The sequence below is a fragment of the Leptinotarsa decemlineata genome, unplaced genomic scaffold (assembly GCF_025532065.1).
Source record: "Leptinotarsa decemlineata unplaced genomic scaffold, Ldec_3_MD MMD2_tig00001064_RagTag_RagTag, whole genome shotgun sequence".
Taxonomy (NCBI): Eukaryota; Metazoa; Arthropoda; class Insecta; order Coleoptera; family Chrysomelidae; genus Leptinotarsa; species Leptinotarsa decemlineata.
Genome location: NW_027412558.1, coordinates 226,729 through 246,810, shown reverse-complemented (window position 1 = coordinate 246,810; position 20,082 = coordinate 226,729). Strand labels below are relative to the sequence as shown.

At 36.0% G+C, this 20,082-nt stretch overlaps 3 protein-coding genes across 3 annotated transcripts; 1 reads left to right on the top strand and 2 right to left on the bottom strand.

Annotated features, from left to right (window-relative positions):
* The first annotated feature begins 1,399 nt into the window (after positions 1-1,399).
* On the top strand, positions 1,400-7,782 carry LOC111517236 (doublesex-Mab related 93B). Its single transcript, XM_023173314.2, has 4 exons — positions 1,400-2,123; positions 3,938-4,106; positions 6,190-6,464; positions 6,523-7,782. Exons 2-4 carry the CDS (start codon positions 3,939-3,941, stop codon positions 6,887-6,889), a joined length of 810 nt encoding a protein of 269 aa, XP_023029082.1. The 5' UTR covers positions 1,400-2,123; position 3,938; the 3' UTR covers positions 6,890-7,782.
* A 788-nt stretch (positions 7,783-8,570) lies between these two features.
* LOC111517235 (synaptic vesicular amine transporter) lies at positions 8,571-13,554 on the bottom strand. Its single transcript, XM_023173313.2, has 6 exons — positions 13,129-13,554; positions 12,718-12,984; positions 12,094-12,357; positions 11,602-11,874; positions 10,794-11,164; positions 8,571-9,406 (listed from the first exon to the last, which is right to left on the bottom strand). The coding sequence occupies exons 1-6, from the start codon at positions 13,226-13,228 to the stop codon at positions 9,326-9,328; spliced, it is 1,356 nt and encodes a 451-aa protein (XP_023029081.2). The 5' UTR covers positions 13,229-13,554; the 3' UTR covers positions 8,571-9,325.
* Positions 13,555-13,671: 117 nt separating this feature from the next.
* Positions 13,672-19,354, bottom strand: boss (G protein coupled receptor bride of sevenless). The gene is made up of 4 exons (XM_023173335.2): positions 18,577-19,354; positions 16,377-16,531; positions 15,002-16,314; positions 13,672-14,650 (listed from the first exon to the last, which is right to left on the bottom strand). The coding sequence occupies exons 1-4, from the start codon at positions 19,125-19,127 to the stop codon at positions 14,462-14,464; spliced, it is 2,208 nt and encodes a 735-aa protein (XP_023029103.2). The 5' UTR covers positions 19,128-19,354; the 3' UTR covers positions 13,672-14,461.
* Positions 19,355-20,082: the final 728 nt, after the last annotated feature.

Sequence of the window (20,082 nt, the reverse complement as noted above, 5' to 3'; positions counted from 1 at the left end):
AAAGTAAAGGTGTTTGAAGTTCATACCTCTTGTTACACTAATTGCCCATGTAACTCTTTACAAACAAATCAGTCTAATTTGAGAAAACGAAATATGTGAAATGTTACATCTTGACAACTGAAACATGTCACAGTCCGTGAATGTTTAGAGTGTATGTAGACAGGAATATTATAATGGATTTTAGACACAAATCTTTATGACACACATGAATATTTTTTTATGTTTTCATTATTCAGCAATAATTTCTATGAATACTTTTCATAAGAGGGTCTCAAACATTATTTTAGCTATGTTAAAGAAGTTGAAGACATATATAACAGACATCAGAGGCACGAAAACAAAGGAAAATGGGGAACAAGAGTTTAATGTTGTTAATTCATTATCAAAACACAAAAAAGCGCCCCGTCACCCAAAAGCGCAAAATGTGCAGGATGTTTATTTTGACAGATATGAGACGCCGTGCGCTACTGCAAAGGTGGTGTTCCGTTCTATAAGGATTTTTCAGCTGAATCTGGGTGGTCCAGGCATGTGTGATGCAACAAATCTAATGGACTTGTGTTTATTTAACAAACTGACAGTAATACGTCACACTCGAGCATATTCCGGACTAATTTGTATTGATATCTAGTTACAATTGGATGGATCATTCGGCAGAAAATATCCTAGGTGGCTTTTATTTGTTCGAGGCGTAATATTCGGAATGGACAGATTCTTGTTGACGAACGTCGAAAAAAATATACGTTTCTAGTTCCAATCGAGTGAGGTCTTGGCAATATTTTTTAGATTTTGAGAACGGAGAGGGATCACTTTTGAAACGTAAATCATCCAAAAATGTATAATAATTTAAATTTTCAAAAAATTAACCAATTTGTTGACAAATATTGTCAACACGAGATGTTAGTTATTAATTGGACTTCTCAGTGGTTCATATTGCGCAGTTATTGAACGGGATGAACGTGAAATATAATTTTGTGTGAAGTACCTGAAATTTGAAGAGGTCTACTATTGGTGGAACTTGTGAAAAATCATCTTTCATTCCTGAAAATTCCCTAGATTTCATGATTCTCGACTTGGACCAACTTTTGATTAAATCAACTTCCTCGTTATATTCGCAATATTTCCCGACCTGTCTAAAATAAGCACCAAAATTGCAATATTATTCTCGAACTCACGTCAAAAAGAGTATTACATTTCTTGTGTTTTTGCAAAATCTCTAAACGAGCTGCCATAATTTTAGTTATTTGCATTATCTGACAAATTTTACATAGAAATGATGATTTTATCCGAATGAGAGTGATTTATTGAAAATAGTACCACTATTCATTTTGAAAAAAAGTGTTTCAGAACTTGAGTATTTTACGCTGAAAATGAGGTATTTTTTTAGGTTTTCCATCGATATAAAATGTTATACTGAATATTTCAATTCAAAAAAGTTATAGCACGATAGAAACAAAACAAGAAGGGTTTTCAAAGAGTTTGTTTTTGTATGGGAAAAATTGAAAACGAAAAAACTTCCTTTTCCAATTCCTCTTTTGAAAATTTTATACAAAACTATTATGCGGTTCATACAAAACTGTTTTTTACTCTTCAGAAATTATTTATATTGGCCTAAAAAAGTTATGTAATAATCTGTGGCATAGATTCGTTATTCCGTTTCGAAAAATATCACTTTTCTGTGACAGCATGAGCCGTGATTTCTCCAAACTATTACTGAAAATCATATAAACAAAACGTTTCTTTCTCTGACACCAGACAAAACACAACAGACATCTCTGCTCTATTGTTGCCAAATCTAAAAGCAAATCGAAATCTATCCTGCACCTAAAATTAAACCGCTGGATATCATCCTGAAAGGGGCGGTGTTTTCAGAGCTACCACCCTAGCTATTGGCGGACGGCATCTCTGGTGCGAGGCGGGGTAAAACAACGAAGTTTCTCACTGGCTGAAACTGGGATGCTGTGCTGTATCATCCATGAAAACGCTGAAAATCGTATCATTCTTTTCTTGTATTCTTTATAAATGATTTGTTATATTCGGTCGGTGATACAGTGGTGAGTGAGTGGATTGAAGTGCTTTTTTGGACATCAAGGACTATTTTCAAAGGACATCTCCTTGAATTGAAGGTAAGAACGAAAAATATTCTGAATTAGGGATTGCCAAAAACTGTTTTCGATGTTTCTTCGGCAACATCAGGAAATGCTCATTTCGAGTTCCCTAAATCGTATAATTTAGGTTGGTATAATTTATAGGAACATTAAAGAAGGAAAGAAGGAAATTGATGGATGTAGTCATTACTACATGGTAGGAAATCATAATGAAAAACGAGAATTGAAAATTTCTATGTTTTTCACCACTTTTATTTGTAACTAACGTTACAGTTTTGTCCTATAAGGACATTTGCAAACTTACACATTAAACTTTAATGTATAAGTTTGCAAATAAGGGAGAAGCAAACTCAGAAATTAATCTAACATAATAGTAAGAATTGATAAAGAAAGCTAAATAAATAGAGCATTTGTTGAGGTGTAATTATAGTCATACTATATTCTTGAAAGATACAGCAGCACGATCAGAGGCTTTGGAGACGTCTATGGGAGTTCCACAGGGTAGTATATTGGTCCCAATACTCTTCATTATATTTACAAATGACATAAACATGGCGGTAAATTCAAATTCCGCTCACATAGTTAATTATGCTGATGATACTAACCTATTATTGACAGGTGCAAAAAACTTTTTTCTGGAAAATAAATTGATTTTAAATGATGAAAAAACAGATTGCGTCATGTTCAAAATTGATAACAGCATAGAGACATCGAAGAGCATCACTTTTAATGATTTTAGAGTGACTTGCAACACCTCTGTGAAGTTTTTGGGTATATATATCGATGACACCTTAAGTTGGGTGAATCAAATAGACAATCTCTGCAGAAAACTATCTTCAACTACATATGCTATAAGAATTCTCAAAAAAACACGTTGACAGTGATGTGCTGATGACTGTCTACTACGCTAATTTTTGCTCTGCAATACAGTTTGGTGTTATCATTTGGGGCTCCAGTCATGAGCTGAACAGAGTATTTCTCTGCCAAAAAAAGGTAATCAGAATACTTTTTGGTATGAAGGTCAAAGACTCATGTAGAGGAATCTTTAAAATGAACAAATTATTAACGGTACCAGCGATATACATTTTTGAGTCATTAAAATGTTTAGTTAATCAACCAAGCTACTTTGAAAAGCATCATAAAACATATAAGTATGGAACAATATTTGGAAATGATTTTTTATATCCGATACATAAAATACTCTATATGAAAGAAGTACTGTATACAGTGCGATTCAATTTTTTAATTCTCTGTCACAGGATATAAGAGACATTGGGTTGGCCAGCGGTTTTCTGAAGTCTGTGAAAAAATTTTTATGCAATATAGAGCCTTATACTATTTATAGATGAATATTTTAACAGTATATGTTAAATTTTATCTTTTCAACTCTATACTTACATGTGAATGTGACGTGTTGTATTCAAATTTTGTATCTTATTAATCTTTTTTAATTTTGTTCACTGACGTATTTCTCGGACAAAGTATTTCTTTTAACTTTTTTACAAGATTTAAATATACTCTGTAGAAATAAATGAATATCTATCTATCTATCTATTTTTTCTATCTAAGTTTATGTCATAGAAAATCTCATAATATATAAATATGCATATAAATGTTAGAAAAAATATGATTTAAGTTGTACGATTGAAGTTGTGATATCTTGAGCTTTTACTAATGTGAACTATTCATTGTTCATAGGACATGGATGCAATGAATTTGAGTTGAAATATTATTTATTTTAGTGCAGTTTGGCGCACCACGTCTGGAATATTTATCATTACTCTGGATATGGTTCATCTTATTATGGAGATGTCAATCTTTCTTATTTTCAGGATGGTGGCCCATGATAACAAACCTGCAAGAGTCCCAAAATGTGCTCGTTGCAGAAATCATGGGATGATTTCCACATTGAGGGGACACAAGAAGCAGTGTATCTATAAAAATTGTTCCTGCAAAAAGTGTGGTCTAATAAAGGAGAGGCAGAGGATCATGGCTGCACAGGTGAGGGAGAATTACTGTGTTGAAATATCCGAAACTAGTCTTTTTATGAATGTGTTTACGATTTCTTCGCGTATTAGAGACTCAATGATTGCTCCAGTATAAATCAACTACACAAAAATTCTTATTCAAAAGACAACAAATGAAAATGCACGAAACAAAAATTTATAAAATTATATAACGAACGAACCCCAAGTTAACTTTGATACATAAAACACCCCACTTCAATTTGCTGTCCAAAAAATTTTGTAGAGACAATGAGATAAACTAACCCAGCTTGATCAACTGAAGTTTTTTTTCTGTTTTGAGGTAAAAAAATCAGTTGAGCATCTCTACATCTGTAATTTGATATTATCCTTTCCCAATAAGAAAGCTGTATATCATCCATGAGTTTACTCAAATCATTCATTAATGAAATGAACTGTATCGGACCCAGCACAGAACCCTGCGGTACTCCAGCTGAAATATCTACTATTGAATATTCAGTCTATTTTTTGAGGTCTTTGATACTGATGTTTTTTCAACGATGTAATTCAAAAAGTAATTTCTTTTAATGAGGAAGATGTGTCTAAATATTGTTTTGTTTCTATTTGAGCAATATCGATGTTAAATCATTCACTTCGCTGTAGGAAACCCGATATCATGACATGGTGAAGTGTATGATCGATATTCCATTAGTGAGGTATCGTGTATCTTTTGAGCAAACAGCGCGCTCATTGGTAATCATTGCAAATCCGATATCTTGATTCGATAGCTATTCCGTGATTTTACCCCACTAGCACGAATAAACTTGATCATTATTCACCCTCATTGAACGTATTAAGTAATGTAGTTATTCGCTATTCTTTGGAGCAGTCCCTAGGCTTTTGAAGATGTACTTATTAAACTTTTTTTGTGAAAAAAAGGTGTCTGTTTCTGTGAAGATCCTCCTAATTACTACATGCATATAGGGTTTCTGATACATGTCTTTCGAAAAAGTGTTCAAAATAGTGATATTCCAGAGGAACTTTGATTAATTTCGATGAAATTATGAATACTTTTAGTTTTCAAATGAAAATTAGATTAATTGCAAAGAAACAGAGCTTATTGGAAATGGTAATAACAATAACTGATTTGTCGAAAAGTTTTATTCAAATAATTTATCAATATATTAAATGAACATTTTCTATTTATCTCTTGTCAAAAGGAGAATTATATGTTTGACATAAGATTTTTGTTTTTTTCTATTAGTCCACGATAAAAAAGGATATGAATAGTTCTAATCATCCGTTATTATCAGAAAATTCAGACGTTCAAATATAAAAAACAAATGAGTTACCGACATATTTTACATTCTATGTGAAAGGAAAATTCATCAGATACTTCTGACCATGCTATTAATATTTCTCTTGCCTCTCTTATTGTTCAAGATATTTTTTATTCTATTTGGATTGGAGTGTAAATTGAATAGAAAAAACTGATTTTTGTCTAAATCAATGTTCATGTTAAACTAGTTGTTTCGAAAGGGCTTTGTTGTCCATAATCTATAATTTTTTGTGAGGAATATTCTAAATTCAATAGTTTCCTTACTTTCGTCAAGAGTTTTCCACATTTTCTGTATGAAGATGTAGAAGTAGAAACCAGAAGCTTTCAATTTTGCTTTTGTGTAGAATCATTCTTGTGGAGTATCTGAACCTAATAGAATATACAATTTCATTCAGCTCATTAACGTGAATAAGTATCATTGACAACTATCACTACTGCACATTCTTTTGGTGTTTTAAATTTGTGGAAAATAGTGATATGATATAATTAACTATTATTCCATTTTTCAGAAAGAATTATGCTGCACCATAATATGCTATAATGAAAAATCATCAACGTTCATATGACTTTTTAAAACTCCCATAACATAGCATTTTCTTGCAAGCTCTTTTAGAGCTAAATGATATATTCATACGATTGTTCAATTTGTCATGAAAAATAGTAATAAGTCAGTAATAAGTCAATTGCATTACGGAAACAATCAAAATATCTAGCATTTTGAAAAGCCCAAACCATTCCGTATCGTATAAATAGTCTCTCAATAATACCCTCTCAACTCAAGGTGGCTTTGAAACGCCAGCAAGCAGCTGAAGATGCCATTGCTCTCCATCTAGCATCCAAAGAAAGCGGAACCACCTATGACTACCTTCCACCAGGTCGAATTTTCGGCATGCAAGTCACCTCCCCACAAGCCGATTCACCTGATCCAAAAAGCGATTGTCAAGGGGCTTCAGATCCGGCAGAAGAGGAGATCGTAGTGAGTCCAGCTTCGATAGAGATGCTGGCGAAACTCTTTCCGAACAAGAAGAGGGCTGTACTGGAACTCGTACTGAAGAGGTAAGGACTAGATTGAATGTGGTTTAGGTGTGATTACAGTATGAATATGTACTTCTAGATGCAACCACGACCTTTTGAAAGCCATTGAGCACTTCAACCTGAACAACAAGCAAGACTGCGACAGCGAGTCCCAGCACAATCAAGAAGAGTCTTCTTCGGCTTTCAAACCCGTTGCCAACGTGGGAAAAACTAAGCCATACATGCTTCCCCACTCTGGCAGCTTCTCTTTCATTCCAAGCAGCAAAACGTTTAGCTTGTACCCTTTTTGGCCGCTGTTTAACTCCCAGTTCAATCCCCAACCTCTATTACCGAGTCCTGTTTTGGTTCAGGGCATTTGTGAGTGCGATCAGTGTAGGCCTGATGGTTGGATACCAGCGGTTGGCAAAACTGAGATGGCAACTAAGTTCAACGCAAGGCCAGGGTAGATCGGGCTAGTGGTTTGAGAATAAGTGCTTGTGTTGAATGAACTTCATTATGTTGTTGTTTCGAATGTCAAGTTTACGTAAGTAGTTGAAGAGTTTACATAGAATCATTTCCATATAGCAGATTTTGTAGAGGCTGCTAAATGCAGAATTCATGACAGTATATCTTCACTGTGGTGTTTTGAAGTTAGGGTGCTTTCTTTTCCAGCGAACTACATACATTACTGATAATACGATCTTGACAACTGAAACTGTTATATCATCATGGTATTTTCTATATTTCAGTTCTTTGTTCAGTTGTTAATTATTGTCTCTCCTGACTTCTTGTTTACTAGAACAATGTATTACCTTGGTATAACTTTCTTGGTGAATTACTAGCGGTAATTTAGCATGTAGTTATCATCTTACAGGTTTTCTTGGGTTGCGAAATCTATCATCAGGAATTATTTTTAATCAGATATTCAAATAAAGAAACACACGCTTGATAGAAGGTCTCAGTATTTATTTTATTTTAGTGTTACTGTTTGTCACAATTTCCCAGTTAGTTTTGTAGTGTCGGATATGCCAAAATTGAATGACAATTAATTGGTTAAGGCTTTCGCAGCCGAGATTTTCACTATTACTATCTTCCTTCCAAACTACAAAGGCCTTCAAACCCGAATGAAGATATTAACACCGAATGACAATTGTGTATATATATAATTTTTACTTTTCCTGTATCAGTATTTTGTTTAACCCACCTTATAATTAATTCTGTTGCTTCTGAGCTCATGTACTTGAATTGAGAACTACAATTTTATTAATGGAGTTATTTTACAAAAAATATCTGTTTTATAATAATTAGGCGGTATTGTTATTTTGAACTCTGTAAAATCAATTCACAATAAAAAATCTATTAGAACTCTGTATTTTTTGTTACGCCAGTATGGCACCGATATAAAGTTGTTAGGGTATGACAGTAGTTTTTTTAAAAGCTTTTATTTAACTTGACTTGTATGTATGTTAACAAATCTTGCAAGTTTAATTCGACCCACTTTCCGGTATTCGATTGACCTGAGATTTTGCATGCTGGTCCAGAACCGATGACAATGCATGTCAATCATAAATGTGACCTGATGCTGCTGCCAGGATCGGCTCCGTACGAGAGATCTCCTCAGCGGTAAATAGCAGGGACACAAAATTTTGTATACGTATTCGTTTATGATAGGCAGTTGGTAGGCCCACCATGAAATAGATTCCACATCCAGGGTTGGCTTCAATAAAAAAAATGACTAGAAAAAAAATTAAATCTGATATAAACAAGACTGGGGGTTTGCCTAAAGAGTTGGAAATATTTTTGGGGGCAAGGTGATGTTGCGATACAATGTTAATGTGTCTAAGGGTCTAGTGAATGGTGTCATCGGTCATATAATAGAAATTACATAGCCCTGTTTCCGGAGAGCACAAATGTATGACGCGGACATTCCATTAGTCTGTATCGACTTCGGCAAAGATGGGATTCACGTTATTCAATTGAAATCTGTGCAATTTCCAGGTAAATTCAGCCATTGTACAGCTGAACGTAGAATGTTGCCAATTGTTTTATGCTGGGCTTGTACAGTTCACAAAATGCAGGGTAGTAAAGTTCATAGTGTTGGAATTTACGAAAAAATGAAATATTTTTCTGAAAACTTTATAAGTGCGAATTCATGATAATGAAATACTCTGTTGTAAACTGCTTTTGACCCCTGAAGCAAGGTGAAGCACTTGTCCCTCGTATGTTCTAAGCCCACTCAGATCTGAAATCGTTTCAGATCTCGTGTAATCCACACCAATGAATTTTTTTCTTCGGAAACACACCCCGATAACTCGATTAGTTTTCATGGGGCACCGCATGCCCGGATAACTTGATCTCTTTGTTTGGACAGTAAGTTAAGAAGAATCTCCTCTGTTTATTTGCCATTTGCGGCCAGTCCACATGGAATAACACGCTGACACGCGTTGGGAATTAATAAAATTTCCTGCTGGCGGTGATGGAGTGGTTGTTTGACTATGCCTGATTGAGTAACTCGAAATTTCGATTTACACATTTATAAAACAGGTCGGGAGTGAAAAAATGCAGGATATATTGGAATGAATATTGATTATCAGAGTTCACAGGAGTTAGATCGGGTAATTACGCTGGCCACTTTACAGAAAATTTTAGATTTGGTCCACACCTGGGAGTCGACAAATGGGTTAGTTTCATATTGAGTATTTCACATAAGACATCTTAGGCGAGTATATACAGGGGAATCAAATTGGTACTGTACTGACAAAGAAAAAATATGTTTCCTCCAGCAATCTGAATTATTTTTCGAATAACTTCAAAAAGATATTGACAGATTGTTCTAACAGTTATAACAATAACAATTTGATAGGTTAAATATCAGTAATCTGGTTTCTAATTCTGATGAAGTTTCATTCTGTAGACTCCGGTTCCAAGCTGTTTGCAACACTTGAATAGGGTTGATAGGAATTGCACGTGATCGGAATTTTTTCCTGAAATGAAACAAAAGAAATAATGAATGCATTGCAAAGACATTTCCATTAGAATAATCATATTTACTGCTATACTTTACAATCTATCTTCAGTTTTGTCAACTAGGTGTGATTTATTGAATTGATAATGAAACATGATCTTGTTTTTACAGGAATATGCGTAGAATACAAACATTGAAAAAAAGGTACAGAGACTCTTAACAACTCAAGAATCTGAAATATTACTTCACTTTGTACTTAGTTATTGTTGTTTGTGTAACAATAAAAATATTTATTATTATTATCATTAAATATGTTGTTTGAATTATTGCTTTCACAAAAAGTGGTACTTGAACTTAATCACATCAATTATTTTAATTCCTTTTGGTATACCGTTGTACATGTAGCCAATTTGGTAAGTGAAGGACCTTTTGAATTGGCGAAGTTAAAAGACCTTTGAATCGGAAATTGATTGTATGATCATCAATTCGAAATGAATTTTTTTCATGTAAGTAGATCGGAATCTTTATTATGATTAATCTGTGAAATAAGCACGAATTGTTAATCTTTTGCATTTTTGTTCATATGCTTCCGTTGAGCGGGAACCGTACACTGAATTAGTTTCTTTTTCCATAAAGAGTTCCATAAGCCTTCTGAATGGGTATTTTACATGGGTTTCGGATGTTTAATTACTCTCAGGAATGAGCCTCAGACTTTGCGCTTGATCTACAATGGACAAATCATTGTCGAGTATTTTTATTTTTACTTTGTCTTCAATTATCCCTCTGACATTTTTTGTCTTCATTAACTTGTACACAAGCCTCATCAGCGTCTTCAGGTTTGAAAGAGGTATAGAGCTGGGTGTCGTCTGCGTGCAAATGAGAAAAACAATGTGTGAGGAAGTTAACGAGCCGGCTGGTATAAATAGAGAAAAGTAGTGGATCTAGGTTTAAACCTTGTTTACAGTCAGTGGGCGATACCACAAAATATAATGTTACAGAATGAAACTTAAAGAGAACTGCAATTTCAATAATATGCAATTTTGTACAATTTTTTTTTTCGACTGAGCAGTTTTCGGGAAGTTAAGAGACCATTTGGGTGAGGTAAACAACTGAATCATTGCATTGAATTTGTGTAACTCAGTTGCTATTTCTCTTCCTTATAGACGGAATTCGAAAACTATAAAAACAGTTATTTACGGCATTAAAAAAGCCACCTTCATCATGTTTCATCAACAAAGACAGTTCAATCCATAATCTTCCTATACACCTTACATTATCTACGAGAATCAAACTCAATTTGATCATTCTCACCAGCCACAAAGTCACGACCAAAATTTTTGCCTTACTTCAAGTCAAAGCTTGTTAATAGAATAACTAATTCTTGTTTCACTTCAATCATTTCTCACCTTCTGTTCCTCAAGTTCCAGTAGCAGCGGACATACCAGCAAGTTGGCAAACCCCACCACCCTCATCAGCCACGGGAATCCAAGGATATGAATGGCCTGTCCTCCAAAGAGAGGTCCGAATGAGTAGGAGACCGACACTGCAGCTTGCTGAAGAGCATATATGGGCCCGTATTGGTTGCTTCCTTTGTTGTCAACAAAAGAGGCCAGCAAGGGAACGAGGGCAGCATCAACAGCTCCAACCCCCAAGCCTATACCGAAGTGGGGTAGGGACAACTGGGGTATGGTGTCTGCTAAAGGTAGCCCGCAGCAGCTTAAGCCTGTAATTACCAGGGAACTTATGGCGATTCGCCAAGGTTGGACTGGTAGTAAACCTGGGAAAATAGTTTCTGTCAGAAAAATTATAAATTTGATTAGAATTTGATTGTTGTTGAAAAAGCTTCTTTCGAATTCTATAAATATAATCAGGAATAAGTTGATGTTCAGTATAAAACAGAATCTATTCCGGTAAATATCATATACAAGGTAGAAGAAACTCTCAAGACAAGACATATTTCAGTGAATACACCGGTAATGTTGCTCCCAAAAAACGTGAGAGCAGTTACATTGCTTGTTACTTGGGACGCTTACTTGGAAAAAGTTTTACACAAAGCCAGACTGTTCATGTGATGATTGTCAGATCAATGTCAACCACAATAAACCCTTCCGGATTGCAGTGAAGGGTCGAACCTAACCTAACCTAACCTAACCTACCTAACCTAACCTACCTAACCTAACCTAACCTAACCTACACTGCTTGTAACTGACTCACCTGCAAATTGGGATCCTATGAAATATCCAATACTGTCTGGGATGAACACTGCTCCAAGTTGCCACCTGGAAGGTGGTGGGGTCAATCTAGCAAGCAGCCACATTGGGACGCAAGGTTCTAAAATGGCCATCGATGAAGTGCAGACGCAGATTGTGAAGGCAGCTATAAGCGATTTTTTATCTTTCAGAAGGATCAGACATTCCTCGTAGTTTCTCCTCAGTATGGATGATTCGGGTTGCATGTCTTCCTCCTTCAGATACATTATCTGTAAACCTACAGAGGAGAGAAGCAGATTCAAGCTTTGGTTGCGGACTAAACACTCTTCAAGTGTTTCATAAAATGAATTGAGGGAAGTGGATGAAGGAAATGTGAAGTAAGAAGGGTCGAAACTGAAAAATTTGGGAGTGACGTGAGAAATTGTAACAATAAACATTAAATGAATCAACAGTTTACTGCTTACTATATCGATTTATTAACCATTCTCATTCTTACCCATGGTTATGATGATGAAAACCGCAATGAATAAGAAGGGTGCGGTCTTTCCGAATGCTTGGTAAGCAGCTCCTCCAAGTGGATAACCGATAAGAACTCCTAAAGCGATTCCACCAAAAGCAATAGGCATTATTTTCATTCTTAGATTACTGGGAAGCTCTTTGGCTAGAATACACATTCCGCTGATGGCAATAGCAGCAGAGGCACTCCCATGGAGGGCGCGGGCGAGAACCAAAACCCCATAAGAGTTTCCATAAGCGAAAACTAGAAAATAGTGAACACTTCATCTGTACATGAAGATTATTTACCACAAAATTAATTATAACAGTTGCTAGTCGATAAAATATGCCGGATAATCTATTAGTAAATTGTTGATTGAATAAAGTTTTGTTTACGATGGAATTGAATAGATATTGTCGATATAATAGAAAAGAAATGATAGTAACGATAAACAAAACTGAGTTATAACTATTTTGTTCAAGTATCAAGACGATCAACAAAAAATCAGTAGCATGATATCAATGTTACGACAGTCTTCAGTTACAAAAAGAAAACAAAGTACGTATCATTCCGGTACATTCATTTTCATGTTCTTCAACTTTTTTCTTCTCAACCAATACTCACGTATCGAAGCTAGAAGCATATTGCAGGATCCAATCAGCAGAGGAACGTTACACCCCACAGCAGCGATCAAATACCCCACCAGAGGAGTGAAAGCTAGTTGAACGAAAGCTTTTGACGCCAGCAGAGCTCCAAGAGGACCATTTTCATCTTCCAAAGTTTCATATTTGCGCTGAAGAGGGCTCAGCGATGCCAACCCGAAATGTTTGTTGTCATCCACAGGCGTCACGTTAAGTTCGTTGGAAAACAGGTAGTCCGGGATGATGGGAACTGGAAGATTATTAAATGGCTTTCTCAAAGAAGAAAAAAAGTGGTTGTATTTAAAATTCTACAGGATAGCAAAGCAGGGAGCTTGATGTTTACTATTCTCCTGGTCATTTGAACTGCTTTATTTTTATAGGGGTGAATACTTACCTACAACAGTCAACAACACATTATCCAGAAGAAACGACAAATACACTATAACGAACACGAATATATTATTTTCCGTGAGTGTGTCGTAAAGACTTTGCATGTTGCTGGTTCGAATTTGTATTTGTGACTGGAGTCCTTCGATAGAGTAGCATCTGGACCGAGTCGATTTGATTATCCTGGCGAAGGATAGTAAATTGCGGCGAGGACGGTTTCCAATGGGAAATTTGCAGCTTCGTTGGAGATTCGTTAGGAATTTCGTTATCAGCGCGCCACAGTCTCGTAAGGCAATTTTTATAACATATGGGAGAACACACAAGAAGTTGAACGAATGTTCGTTCCGGGAATTGTTGGTATGTGTGTTGGAACATCGAATTTAACGCACGGATTGTTTTCAGCTTTTGCATTCTTTTGGAATGTTAGAATATGTAAAAATATAATTGCTGCAGTTGAAACAGACTCTAAGAGATAGAATACTCATTAACAGTGAGGAATTAAACTTCATATGTTCTTATGAATAATGAGATTGAAATTTTCTATGTTCTTACCACTTTTATTTGTATATTTATTTTATAAAATTCTACATTTGGACGGAATTTCTGTTACAGAGTTTTACGTAAAACGTCAAATGAATACACATTTAGAGCTAAAATTATTTCTAATACATCTGACACAATGAAAGAAAAATATTCACAATAAAAAACGATATCAAGTTCACATTCGATTCCTTCCACAAAATACTAGGCTACTTACACATGGACACTCCAATATAATTCAGGATTTGATTGGTGCAATTAGTGAACCTGCAGATGCAAAAACTATTGAATACAAATGTACTTTATAAAAGTGAAAGATTTGCTATTCATTTCATCTGCTAGTGCAGCAGATTTTCGAGTGATTATTAATGGAAGTGAAATTTTTGATATATTAGCTCATATTTTCAGAATAATATCCTGCTGGGAAGGTGGAAAAAATTGTTGAATATTCCATAAAAGTGAAAAAGTACACCAAGTTTACAACTAATATTCTTTCAAAGGGCAAGTCTTCAATTACGGTTAATAATATCTGAAAAGTTATACCTAGATTCAATCTTGAGTACATGACTGAATTTAAAATATGAGAGTTATATATAGTGACAGTATCACTTAGAAGACATATTTCAGGACTGACATCCCATCCGAACAAGGATAAATGTGCTTCCTCAACATTCTCAGTATTCATGAAGTTCACTAAAACATTGGAACGTGCCTTTCGTTTCTTTCGAAAGAGATTTTCTTGTGTTACATCGAAAATCTCACTCATCTCATCAGCTTATTTTGTATAAAATCTATAATTGCTAAAATCTAGTTATCTTATCTGTAGTAGGTGGAGTATCGCATCTAAAATCAAAGTCGTCATCATCTGGTAGGGCTGGACATGAATACAGGTCCGGCTGCTGAATGGTCTGCATCGTGGGGGCTGTAACTCCGGCCCTGGCTACTGCCACGGCGTTGATTGCAGCTACATTAACGCAGTCATAGATAGGCTGAATAGAAAAACAAAAGTTAGTCTTCAGAACCTCATACGAATTCTAGACAACTTATTAAACTTAGAAAGGCATATTCTGAATTTGATATTAATATTTATTCATTTATTCACTTCTTATTGGCGATACGACTAGGTGAGATCCCAATCAAATATACTTGGTGTCCTAATTATTCGATGTTATTTATTATATCATAAAGTGAAGAAGTTTTTGCATGCCTTGGTTATTATATCAATTAGCACAAAGTAATATCAGTTGATGATTACCAATATCCACACTGAGATGAAATTCTCAAGTAGCCTCTATTTTTATCCAACCAAAACTAGACGTAGATAACTATACAAAACTCACCTGCGCATTCGCCCTGTATATATCCAGAGTGCTATTTCCAGTAGCTAGAGAAGGCAGAGTGCTAGTAATCTTATCCCTGGCAGCAGCAATCGTCATCAAGTACGTCCTAGGAATAAAAACAGCTCCCAGAAAGATCGCCGCCGTAGAAACCAGCCCCAAACACAACATCGGTTCTTTCCACTCTTCGCTCAAAACCCCAAACAACGGCACCCAAACGCTCCAAGAACAAGTGGTGAGAACTATAGCTATGGTGAAGTATTTTCCTTCCCTATAGTTCCTCTGGCACTTGTAGATCAGCGGGCAAAGACAGAGAAGAAGTAGAAGAAGCATGACGTTGTAACTCATGAGGTATATGAAGGAGCGGCATCTGTACACTTCTAGACACTTGCTGATGAGTTGGAGGCTCAACGCGGCCTGCACACCGAAGATAAACAAGCAGAGAAAAGCCTGGACAGGCCCTGCTATGTGCGACATGAAGCCTATCTCCTTAGAAGACGTCGCTAGAAGAATGCATCTCGATAGAAGTAGAGAGAAGACAAAAGCATAGCCGAGAGTGATTCCCAGGGTTTTGGCCATGCAGAGCGCGTTGCTGGTGAACTTGTCGTACTCAAGACTGAATGGTAAGACGGCGCAGAAGAGCACCATTACGGCCAGTAGCAGCGATAGGGTTAGGATAGGGTTCCCTTCAAGTATGTCTCTTCTGAATATGCAGATCAAGAGGAAGGTGAGGATGACGATGCAGAAAAGTACTCCAAGGAGGGATAGAGACAGAAAGGCATACACCCAAGCCTCGGTTCTGAAATTCAATTCTCCATTCGGGATCAAATCATACTTTAAGTGACCTCCAGAGAAGAAGCTCATACATTTTGCTGTGGTGTTTGCCAAAGAGCGGTTGAAGCCTAGGTCAAAGTTATGATCCAGTAGGGTCAAATTTCCGTCGAAAACGCCATAGGAAAATACTGCAGACAGAGGTAGGGACTGCACCGCTGTAATATTTATATCAGTTTCAACCCTGTATATGTGGTACACGAAATTTTCCCTCAGAGGTTCTATCTTCAAAGCTTCAAGAATGCCAGTGGGGGATATGAGGAGTGGCCGAAAGTTTTTTCGGAATTTGTTCCTGAGGCAGTTGAGCTTGTATTGAGTTTCGTTGCAGTTATTCTCAAGGAACTTGCCAATGTTACTCACATATGACAATAAAGGTTTTGCTGCTTCGAAAAGAACTGGAGACGGCAGGATGTTGTCTGGGTGCTGGTAGGTCTTTGATGGGGGGCTGTGTGGGGGCATGATCACGAAGCTCCTTGGAGGAAGATCTGTAATTGATTCATGAATGAATATAACTGAGTATACGAGTGTTTTTATTTCTGCGACCCACCTGTCGGAAAAGATCCATCCAAGGGTATGAAGAGAATTTGTATATCGTCGGTGCTACTACAACAGTCTTGACTTTTCACGAAGTGGTCGATTTGTTGTTGATTGCCAATGAAAACTAACGGATTTGTACTGTTGATGTTCAAAATGCAGTTGTTCCTGTAACAACAAAATTAAAATTCATTACTTTTTATATGAGTTTTCAATAGAACATCATATTGACAGGAATTACATAGACTCAATGCAAATTGTATTTTGGGAAACAAGATCTTCCTGTGTAATTTTTTTTCAAATAAGGAATTTCAACTGTCTCTTCAGTTTTTTTATTATGAATCAACGATCTGTTAGAAAAGACTACAAATCCAATATTTTGCTTTGCCGCTGGGAAGGGACTTCTCTCTTCTTTTCATTTGGATTTCGAAGATTATCTGCCAATGAGGGTTCGAATCTCAATGGAGGTCTGGGAAAAATCAAGCTTGAAGTGGCAAAAACCAAACATCACTATTATCTGAAAAGGTGGATGTGATCGATCGGTATATGCCATGACAGATTAGAACAAATATTTATTGAGATATGGAGCTACAAAAACAAATGACAATGAAACTGGCAAAACTTTTTTGAAACAACATAATCCAAATAGAAGTGCACGATAACAACACAGGATGTTTACCACCTGCATTAGATGGATGGGTTCATTAATTAATTTATGAGTCATTAGAAAGTAGAGAGCGTACGAATATGTGATGATTTGCGTTTGAGGTGTGTAAGTATGAAAATGTTGATTTAGTCTCAACACTGATTAGCTGAATGTTAGTGATTGCATTCATTAAAAATCGATTTGAGTTTGAAAAATTGTACTGAAATAGAGTCGATATAAAAATGTTCACGATGCCAGTTCAAATAAACTTGTTTTTTGATATTAAATGATGAGCGTTGAAATTGTCAAAACTGTTCGCTTTAGAAAAATTTTATGGAAAAATCTCTGTAAGTAGATTTGGATGATTTGTGCTTCAATAGAGAAAAAGTGAAATTAGTCACTTCCAAATTTGACTTTGATGATTCAAAACTAAACGTTTCAGTCATAATAAATAAGAAATATCAACAATTCTACGACTTTTTCAAAAATGACGAACTGAATAAAAAAAATTGCTATTCAAAAAATTGCTATCAGAGTACTTTGTAGGGGTTTCTCAAGCGAACTGAACGTTACAATGGAAAAAAAAACATTGTTTTGCATAGATGCAGCATTGTATTTTGAGGATTCAGTAGTAATTTTTTTTTTCACTCGATGTTTGTTTCGCAAAAGCGAGCTGTTTATTATTGATGCAGCGCTGGGCCCTGATAATCGTGAAAACAACTTTCTATGAGAGAAACAGAGAATTCTGATTGTCACAAGTACTTTAATTCTGGATTTCGTGAGCCTGATTCTTACGAAATATAATCCAAAGGGATACCAAGAATCTTTGAACATTGATACTTAGCAAAGAACAAATGGAGATTTACTTCTTGTCCATAGTCAACTTCATAAACAATTTCACTGTTTTTTAAAGGCAAAACACACTGTTCTCAGAAAGTAAAAAGCTTTGCAAACACACCATTTTTAAATTGAAAAATATCACCCCATATGAGAGGATCCAGGAAACTTGTTGAAGCGTCTACAAAAAAAGTCACATTATACCCTCTAAGAATTTCAGATTGAAACTTTGCTATGAGGAATTTTTAATTTCTAGTCATGACTTCATATTTTTTTACAAAAGTTTCATATAGAATTTTCATGTATTATGAAACAAATGGTTGACAAAAAAGTTTTAGCGAATTCCATAATTTGTTGACTGGTTCCTGCTTATTTGTTGTTCTAAGACAGCAAATTATATTTATCTATATATCATTTGAACCGGTGATAAATGAAAGAGGTGTTTTGAAGAACAGAAGTATTTTTTTTCGCAGAGGGACAAAAATATTCTTTCAAAATGAAGTGGCAATAAAATATCTGCAAAAATATAGAATGTTTGCTGAAATGGTAAACTGAACCGAAAAAAAATTGAGCACGGCTCATCAGTAAATGAATTAAAGTTATGCCGCTAGATATTTCATTAAGAGATAAGATAAAGCGAGTTCCATGCAATGAAACTGATTTTGACTGTGTATAACTTGTCGTACTACCTTGAAAGAAACATACTTGAACGATTGACTTCAATACTCACTCATAGACAACGCATTCCTGGATACAAATGAACTCAGCCTTGGAGTGTAAATAAAACTCCTTCATAACATCATCGTCTGGCGCAAAAACCGTGACATTCTCCACCCAACCGAGTGTACTCAAAAACTGAATTCCAGCCTTCAACAAGAACCCTCGGAACCTCGCAGTAGGCCTAGTCCGAACATCCAGGGCCTCACAGAACTTCAGCACTTTATCATCCAGCCTGTCCTCATGTACAAGCCCCAGCAGGTAGTCATCGCTTTCGTAGAGGTGGAAGATGGTCTTGAAGTAGTCACTGCCAGTGCAAGTCTCGTACACACTAAGCCCCAGTTTCAGAGGTGCCAGGGTTCCTAAGAAGTTGATGCGCTCCGTGGTCCAGATGGAGGAAGACACCAGAGATTGGAGCCTGTAAGGCACTGCTTCGGTGTCGTTCCTGCAGTTCTCCAACAGCAGGGCGACTTTGACGTCTCCTTCCAGCCGAAGTACCTGCTTGACCCCATCACTTTTCGCGATCACTGATAAAACAGTTGCTAGGACTAATCCCGAATACATTTTGCTCTCGATGCATGTGACAACGCGGTTTTCCGCTTCCTCTTCAGGCTTCAGTGCACAAAAATCGAACAAAACATTGTCGCCGCGTGCTTGATTTCTGGTGGGTGGACGGTGAACTGCGCTACCCTACGTTGGGTCGAAGTGACTCAGAAATTGCTAGGAAACAATCGATACAAACTTTTTAAGTGCAGTTACTAAGATGTGTATGGAAATAGGCACTGATCGATGCGAAATGTGCTGGTGTTGGAATTGTTATTCCGGCAGTGGCGGGTGTTTGGAATTTTCGAGAGGGTTTCCGATTAATTCTATCTATTCTATCTAGGTTTTGTTGCAATTACCTGTCTCGATGAAAAATATTTCTATGCTTCGACGTGCAGGACAGACAATTGAATGGGAAAAACTCCAACCTTTAGGGCTGTTAATTGATAGACCATTATTTTATCGTTTACAGTTTTTCACCTAGAATTATCAGTATTTAGAAAACTGAAAACTACAGACTCAGGTATTATCAAAGAAGAATTCCGATCTCTTCTTCGATCCATCAAAACAAACATCAATTTAGCATACAGAGAATATGAAAATACATCTGAAAGCGCAATTAAAGAAGATCCTACCAATTTCTGGTCGTACATTCAAAATAAGAAAGGTACATCAAGAACTCCTAGTATTCTATTCTGGGACGATGTTGCATACAACAATGCCTCTGAAATCGTTAATGCATTCGCACAAGTGCATATTCTCCACCCCTACAATCATATGAACACACGAATGTTACCTCAAACAATCCTATCATTTCTTTAAAACATTTTTAACTTATTGAAATCTGCAATTCTCTCAACAAACTAAAACCAAAACTCACAAGCGAAGATGATAACATACCTAGCTTTTTCTTTAAAGATTGTGCACACCTCCTAGCCATAACATTACAGACAATCTTCAATCTAGCAAATGGAAA